This window comes from Delphinus delphis, chromosome 6, assembly GCF_949987515.2.
Source record: "Delphinus delphis chromosome 6, mDelDel1.2, whole genome shotgun sequence".
NCBI lineage: Eukaryota > Metazoa > Chordata > Mammalia > Artiodactyla > Delphinidae > Delphinus > Delphinus delphis.
In genome coordinates this window covers 33,667,064-33,675,580 of record NC_082688.1, presented here as the reverse complement: position 1 = coordinate 33,675,580, position 8,517 = coordinate 33,667,064, and the positions used below count along the sequence as shown (strand labels likewise).

The 8,517-nt window shown below is 54.0% G+C and overlaps 1 protein-coding gene across 1 annotated transcript in view; it reads right to left on the bottom strand.

Annotated features, from left to right (window-relative positions):
* CORO2A (coronin 2A) overlaps positions 1-8,517 on the bottom strand; it is a 55,011-nt gene that overhangs the window by 612 nt on the left and 45,882 nt on the right. Inside the window, exons 3-10 of the mRNA XM_060015329.1 lie at positions 8,193-8,309; positions 5,691-5,840; positions 4,298-4,477; positions 3,446-3,562; positions 2,712-2,816; positions 1,930-2,026; positions 895-1,007; positions 479-569 (exon numbers count right to left, since the gene is read on the bottom strand). Of these exons, the coding sequence (XP_059871312.1) occupies positions 479-569; positions 895-1,007; positions 1,930-2,026; positions 2,712-2,816; positions 3,446-3,562; positions 4,298-4,477; positions 5,691-5,840; positions 8,193-8,309 (970 nt within the window). The remainder of the gene's footprint in view (positions 1-478; positions 570-894; positions 1,008-1,929; positions 2,027-2,711; positions 2,817-3,445; positions 3,563-4,297; positions 4,478-5,690; positions 5,841-8,192; positions 8,310-8,517) is intronic.

The window sequence follows — 8,517 nt, the reverse complement described above, 5'->3', positions numbered from 1 at the left end:
CTCCGGGGGCTGCAGCAGGGGTGGGAGCACACACTGCCTCCCCCTGCGCAGGCCCTTATGTTGACAGGCCAGGGAGGGAGAGTCAGGGCAGGCAGAGTGGGCAGAAGGGCCCGGGCGGGGGCTGCTGCCTAGAGGGTTTCTGGGGTCAAAGAGTAATTGCAGAGGTGGCGGGAGGATGGGCATGGGGCATCCAGCTGAGACTCTCCAGTCACTCTGCACAGCCCAGAATTTAAAGACGTTTTCCCTGGAGCAAAATCCCTTGATTCGGAGAGAGTTTCCTGAGCCACTTGGGACAAGCCCCTCCCTTCCTGGACGCATATGCGACCATCCTAACCACTGGGAACCGACTGTCAAGGACCAGTCCTCTGGGGTTACGGGAGGACACAAATACCAGCCAAACCCCTCTCAGCTACTTGGGGCCACTGGACGCTCCGTTGTCCCCCACATTCAGCCGAGGCCTTTTCTCTGCCTTCCTCACCTTTATTCATCCCACTGAGCCACTCCTGGGCCGTCAGAGACGGCTGGGCACCTGCCGTGGGCGGGTAGATGTCCTCTTGGTAGGATTCCGACTGCAGGAGAAGTCAGGACAGTGAGAGCGGGGATGGTGGGGGAGGGCCCTTAGAGATCCAGGGGTGCAGACTCCCCCCAACCCCTGTGAGTTGAGGAAACTGAAGCCCAGAGAGCAAAGGGATGTGTCCAACGTCACAGAGCAACTCAAGAGCAGAGGTGGGAGGGACAGCGTGCTGACCACGAGAAAGGCTTCCCCTTGAGGAGGGGCCATCAGCCTCCCTGTTGCTCCCCCAGGGGCGTGGGCTCCAGGCTCCAGGTCCCGGGGTCCTTCTTCTCCAGGAGGGGTTCCCTACCTCCCTCGGAGACGGCTCACACCACCCTTACCCGCCGGGGTACAATCATGGATATGGGCTCAATGAGGCTTTTGGTTGTAATCAGCTTGTAGAAGCGGAAGATCTCACAGGAGGACACGTCGAGACCTCTCTTTGGCATAACACCTGTGGGGAGATGACCAAGGAGGGCCAAGAGATTCCTCAGGGTGGGCTGGGGCCCCGGGGACCCAGGGTGAGTGGCAAAGCCAGGCTGAACACCTGGAAGTGAACAGAGACCAGCCTCTTTCCACTATCCTTCCCTTAACAAACAGTCCTACATTGGACAAGGTCCCGAGCTGGGGAAATGGGGTTGAAATCCTCAGACTTTCTCCCCTACCTTCAAGGATTTTAGCTAAACTTTTACAGAAAGTGTGCTCTGCTCAAGGCCCTCCATCACCCTCCCCATAGCTCCCAACCCAGATGCTCTTATTAGAGCAATGCCAGCTTTCCTTTGATTATTAGTGTTAGCATACTATCTTTCTCCATCTTCACTTTTTTTTTTGGTCATGCAGCGTGGCCTGTGGGATCTTAGTTCCCTGACCAGGGATTGAACCCGTGCCCCCTGCAGTGGAAGCACAGAGTCTTAACCACTGGACCGCCAGGGAAGTACCTCCATCTTTACTTTTAATCTAGCTGTGTCTTTATATATAAGTGGGTTTCCTGTAGAGGGCATATAGTTGCATCCTGTTTTGTTTTGTTTTGTCTTGAATCCCTAAACACACTTAAAAAGTAGGACCTCTCTTAGGTCAGTGTTCCCCAACTCCTTGCTACTGCTGTAACTGCTTAACTTTCAGCTAGAACACCTTCATCCTCTCCCCATGCTGTGCTCTGCTTCCCTTTTGGCTCTTCAAGTCTTGCCTCCTCCAGTAAGCCCTCCCAGACTTCTTCCTGTATGCTCCCAGAGAACCTGCCGCATACCTCAGCTAGTGCTCCCATGACTCAGAGCATTGACCCGCTGTCTCCCTCCCCAATGAGGGGCCCTCTAGGGCGAGGCCTGACTCATCCCTGTCTCCCCAGGCCCCAAGTGGCCTCAGTGTCCCACACTCACCGATCCCCTTCTGTGGATTATAGGAGCGGTACTCGGTCAGGTAGTTCAGGTGAGGTTTGTCGGTGCTGACCTCATAGTAGCGGATGTTCCCGTCTCCCTGTGGAGGGGAGGGCACCGCTCAGAGCCGGGCCCCATCAGCCCCCCACCTGGTCCCCACTGCCACACAGCAGAAACCTGGAGAGGACTGTGAGTGAAGAGCTGGCAGAGCCGCCTCTCACAAGGGCAGAGCAGAGGACTGTCACCAAGGCAGCAGGGCACCAAGGCACCTCATTTTAACACTGGTCACAACCATGACCCAAAGCCCACACAGATGCCTCCAAGGCAGAGGCTCTGGGAGCACAGGCCTGAACCCCACTCCCATCTGAGAGCCGCACACCAAGGTCAGAAGTGGGGTTCCTGAGACCCTGGGGCATTTCTGGTTGTCACTGTCATAATGACTGGGTGGGGAGGTGGGTGCTGCTCCTGGCATTGGTGGGTAGGGGCCAGGGATGCCAAGTACAAGATAGTCTTACCCAGTGAAGACCTGTTCTGCCTCAAATTTGAAGGTGCCCCTGACAGGAAACACTGACTGGTCCCTCCTTATCTGGACCCAGAACTTGGGAGGGACTAGCTCAGGGTGTCTGGCAAAGCTCTGGTCCCAGGTGTTCTTGTGGAGCCAGGAAGGTGAGAGAGGGGCGAGGCTCACCACAAGGGGAGAGTATCTAGCCACTCCTGCCTGTCCCTGCCCCTGTCCCGTACCCCAAGGGCACCAGGCCGCCACCTCCCTCCCGTGTCAGACTGACCTTCCCCACCACGTAGAGCATGTTGGTGTCCGAGTCATAGAACGGAAACAGCACGCCTGAGGAGCCATCGAGGTCCTCCTCTGCGAGAGGCACAGAGAGGTCATCCTGCAAGGGAAGGGAGACCAGGAGGCAGGAGGGCCTATGGGTCACTCATGGAGTGCCCCTTGGTGGTGCTAAGAATTCCTGTCACAGGGCTGTGTGTGTGTGTGTGTGTGTGTGTGTGTGTGTGTGTGTGTGTGTGAGAGAGAGAGAGAGAGAGAGAGACCACCTCCTTTTCCCTTGCTAGCATTTACCTTTAACGAATCATTTCTCATACACATGATGTCATTCCAGCCCCCCTCCTCCTGTTTTATATCTACTATAATGCAAGGAGATTCAGACAGAGAGGAAGCGATCTGTCGAACTCCGGCCAAGTGCTCCTTGAAATCAATACTACTTGGCCTGGTCTTCATCCCCATCCCCACCCCCACCCACCTTGAACAGGCAGCTCCTCTTGCCCATACACCTCCCTATTTCACTCTAAGGGCTTGCTCCAGCTGTTCCTTCCGCCTAGAAGGCCCTTTCCTTCTCCTGCCCTCCCCCCCACCTCCAAGTCCCGATCCCAAACTCAGCCACCTCCCCTCCCCCACGCCGAGGCTTCTCCTGGGTCCTGACCCCTCCCCTTCCTTGAACAACAAGATGCACAAGGTGTGGCGCTGGTGAGGGGCGCTGGTGGGGCTGCTTGGGAGACTCACCTGGTCCCACAGGGCCATCTGCCGGTTGTTCCATCGGGATGTGCCCGTGGACAGCAGCTTCTTCAGGTTCCCCAGAAATAGCACTTTGTTGGCCCGGTGCCCCTTATAGCTGGCTTCCTGGAGGGACATGTGTGGTCAGGGACACCCTGTCTTTGCTTATGCTGCTGCTCCGCCTGGAATGCCTTCTTTTCTCATCCCAGCTCTGCCTGGAGAATCCTTCCAGAGGCACCACCTCCAGGAAGCCTTCCTGGGTCTCTCCCATCCACATAAAGTCTCTCCCACTATTTTTGTTGAGAGTTCTTTCTCTGAGCTAGGACAGAGGTAAACTTCGGCCCAGCTCCATGTTTTTGCTAAAAGATTATTATTGAGCATCCACTATATGCAAGGCATAGGGCTGGGTGGCCACTGTCACCTGGGATATCTCATTTAACCCTCCCAGAGGAAGGATTAATGGCCCATTGTTGCAGATGAGAAAATAGATGCTCAGAGATCAGAAAGTGCTTGTCTAAGGTCACACAGTGGATAACAGTGGTGCCCTGAGGTTTCTTGACCCCGTGTCATGCCTCCTGACAGAGGTGAGGCACAATGACAAGCTTTGGAGTTAGACCAGGTTCCAGTCCCAGCTTTCAATGTGAGCAAGTCCCTTAGCCTCTCTTCAGCCTCAGTTTTCTCATCTGAAAAATGGGTATGACATATTCTACACCCCCCCAGCAGATGGGGATAAACACGCATGAAGGCTTGGCCAGAACATTAACATCATTACTGCCCTGTTCTCAGACCTCCCCCACCCTGCCATGCCCACTCCACTCCTTGCTCCTCTGACCCCAAGCCAGACCCCAGCCCAGCACTGACCTGGAGGACGGCCCCTGCTCGGGGGTCGAGAACCCGAATCTTGCGGTCTTTACAGGTAGTGGCCAGCAGGCTGCCGTTGGTGTTGAAGGACATGGAGAGGATCACGTCTTGGTGACAGTTAATTGTCTTCACGGGGCTCATGATTACAGCCTCCTTTGTATCCAGGTTCCAGACCATCACCTGCATGGCAGAGAGCCGGCTCTAAGCACAGTGCATCCCCCCGAGCCCCGCCCTGGCCTCCACAGTCACGCGCCAGCCAGGCTGCAGTGAAACACGGTATCCCCGGGAGGGAAGCCACAGATGGCAGTTTGGCCAAGAGGCCTCGGGTGGGAGGATGGGTCTGCTGGCTGAAGCTGCCACGTGGCAGGAGGGGGAAGTGGGGAGTCAGGCTATCTGGCAGTGAAAAGAAAACGCCATCTGCTTGGAGCAATGAAACATCCATGCTGGGAGGACCCCAGGGGACCAGATAGTCCAGGGGGTTTCAAACAGTCATTAGCAACAGTTTCTACCACACAGATAACAAGGGCTGCCATGTTTAGCTACACAGGCTGTGCACTGCACAGCTCCAGGGCAATCCATTCCCGTAGTCTATAATGCGAATAGCGCCCCCTGGAGTTGTGTACAGATAAACTGTACAACCATAAGCAGTAGCACACCCTACATAAATAGATAATAGAGCACTTCTGATCAGAACGGGGTAAAGGACCTCTCAACCACTCCCATCCCACATCAACCCCATTTGTGTGCAGACTGAGAAACTGAGGCCCACAGAAGACAAGGGACTTTCCCAGGTCATACTGCAAGTCAGGGACGGAGTGGGAATAGAATCTAGGTCTCCTCTACTGTGAATTTTCCCAATCCACAGGGCCCACAGCTTGCTAGCTTTGAAATCAATGGAGCAGGGGGAGGCATCTCTGGGCAGGGTCCAGCCCACCCCCTCCAGAAAGACTAATGGATTGAATAGTGTCTCCACCACCCCCCCGCCCCCACCAAACTCATATCTACCTGGGACCTCAGAATGGGACCTTATTTGGAAACAGGGTCTTTGCGTTACAGTGAGGCCATACTGGATTTGGGTGGGCCTACATGCAATGACTGGTGTCATTGTACGAAGAGGAGGGGATGTATAGATACACAAGAGAAGAGGGCAGAAGACAGAGGCGGACTGGAGTGATGCAGCTACAAACCAAGGAATGCTTGGAGCCACGAGAACCCAGAAGAGGCGCAGAGGGACTTTTCCCTAGAGACTTCGGAGAAAGCATGGCTCTCTCCTAACACCTTGATGTTGGATTTCTGGCCTCCGGAACTATGTGAGAATACATTTCTGTTGTCTTGACCCACCAAGTTTGGTCATATGTCAGGGTAGCCCTAGGAAACTAATACACAGACCCACCTTGTAGTCATAGCCGGAGCTGAAGAGGATACTGGCGGCTGTGGGGTGCCACTCCACCAGGCCCACTCTGCGGGCGTGGCCCACCAGCTCCTTCTTGCAGACTGTGAGGTTCTTTGCCAGCAGCTGCTTGGGGATGTCCCAGATTTTAATCTGTCAGGGAAGACACGGTCCAAGGGAAGGGTTAGCTGGGGTCACCTTGGCCGTCCACGACCCTGAGCCGCAGAACTGGCAGTGCTCAGCAGACAGTCCGGGGGAGCTCTCTCTGTGTCTACCTCTCACTCAATGGAGAGGCAGCTGGGGCCCCTTAGAGAGACAGGCGCTTTGCCAAGGTCCTCCAGCCCAAGCAGGGGCTGGAGATGAGCCTAGGCTTCTGGTAATGTTTGCCATTCTTAGCGATCTGAGGCAGTGGGTGAGTGGATGGGCCACAGGCCTGATTCCCAGGCTGAATGTCAGAGCAAACCTGCCTCTCAGCCCTCAAGTACAGTGCTCTACCCCCTCCTGGTCCCAAAGGCTCAGGGTAGAGCTTCAAATGCCAGGAGAAAGGGTCTATGCTATCTCCTCAGGGAGCTAGGGAGCGCAGCCTCTGGAGCAGGACAGGGCAGGGATAACCCCCAACCAATTCCGTTACAGGGGCCCCCTTGGATGGCCCGGAAGAGGAAGACTAAAGGCCAGAAGGCAGGGTTGGATGGGGTCACAGGCCTGTATTCCACAGTGAGGGCCTGGGAGGAGGGGCTGGGGCTTCCTTCCAGAGCAGTGTTGTTGAGGATGGAAGGGGCTTACATGGTAGAAAGTCATTTCCCCATCACAGAGGCATACAAACGGAGGAACAGAGGATGCTACAAAGGGTGACAGAGCCCAGGCCGGTGTTGACTTAACGTCCCTTATTGTCCTGCAGGGCTCTCAGGCCCCTATGTGGTTGTACGTCCTCTTTCTCTTAGGATCTATGGGCTTTCAGGTAGACTTCGCTTTTAATTCAGCATTTATTTCCTGGTCATCCTGAATTTAAAACTGGAAAGCCAACCTCACAATAGTGCCAAGCTCCAGATAGATGGAGTCTGGTCAGGGCTGTTACCAAACAGAACTGGACCTGGCTGGAGGACAGACTCTGGGCAGGCCTGTTTGGTAGAAACAGACACCGTCCCTCAGAGCTAGAGGGTCATCCCTGCCACTCCCAATAGTTGTGTCCACTCCTCCTGCCCCCGGGGCAACTGGGAAGGGACGGGTGATGAGGCTAGCTAGGAATTTAATAAAGACCTTGAAGGGAGTCTTCAAAGCAGGCCTGAAAGGGCAGGTATTCCAGGAGTGAACACAGAGTCAGATACTCGATATCCTGTCAGAAGCCCTACACTCATTGGAGACAAGGTCAGTTCTCACAGGGCCCAGCTGTCCCTTTGGTGAAGCCACATCGGCAGACACTGTCCTTTATGTTCCTCAGCAACCCTCATATGGAAAATGACACAAGTCCTCTTAGAACTTTCTACCTGCTTCTCTCTATGAACGGGTCTGTTTCCTTTGATCAGACAGTGAGGCTATTTCCTTTTTTTGCCTTGGCTGCCAGGCAGCTCCAAGCTAAGCCTGGAATTCAATAGCTGCAACCCTCCATAGTTAAATTCCTCCATCTGTGGCTGCTGCTCTTTAGGGAAGTGGAACAGCTCAGTGGAAAAAGATTGGGCTCTGGAATCAGGCCTTAGTCGGAACCCTGGCTCTGCCTCCACAAACTGTGTGACCTTGGGCAAATTGCCACATTTCTCAGATCCTCAGCTTCTGCATCAGAAAAACATCCTACCTTGTGGGGTTGCTGGGAAGACTGAGTGAAATGATATGTGTAATGAGAGTCAGGAACACAATGGGCTCACAATAAAGGGTAACTATGACTTTCATCCTTATTTCAATCATGTGATCATATCTGTGTCTTTTGTTTTAAGCCATACCCGCTGAGTTTTAGAAGTAGGCAGAGAATACATTATAAATAACACCAAATATTGTGGAGTCAGGGACTGTGATCCTGGTACAGAACAGGGGCTCAAAAAGTTGGTGGAACTGAAGCTTTTGGGATGGTTTTGGTGTTCACATTCATTTAAGGCTCCCACTCTTATCCTTTTAAATCTTCCCTACCCACTGTCTATGAGATTATGTGGCACAATATTTTCAGGCCACAGTAAAAATGCCCTTCACAGCATTTTACAGTTCCCCCAAAAGATGGGCTTTCGCACTGGGAAATGAATCTCACTGGATTTTCATTAGACGGTTGGGAGCTATTATGCTCATTTTATAGATGGGGGAACTGAGACCCATAGAGAGGAGGGGTGGTACCCCGAGTCCCACGGAGCCCAGAGCTTCTCCTCCTCAATCTAACTTACCCCCTCCGCACACAGTGACCTCACCTCGTGAAGGATGAAGGAATCAGGAATGTCAGAGCTGAGTCTAGACACCATGCCGTCTCCCTCTGCCCCAGTCCCACTCCTCTCGGGAAAGGGAAACGCCTCACGCACTGACACTCACCGTGGCATCTTCAGAACAGGAGGCGATCTCAAAATCATTGAAAGGGTTCCATTTGACGTCTAAGACGTTCCCTCTGTGCCCGCAGACCTTTGGGTAGTGGGGGTCCAACTTTCCCGTCTGTAAAACAGTACCCAGGAAGGTTGGGGAGGGAGGGGGCTAATTCCACTTTAGCACCTGGAGGGTCCCTCGGGCAGCAATCACCGAGTAGACAAGAAAACGTACGGGGCAGAACTGGGAGTGAATCTAGGACTTACCGCTAACCCCTGTGTGATCCTGGGGGAGTCACGGCACTTCTCTGAGCCTCAGTATCCTCCTCAGTAAAATA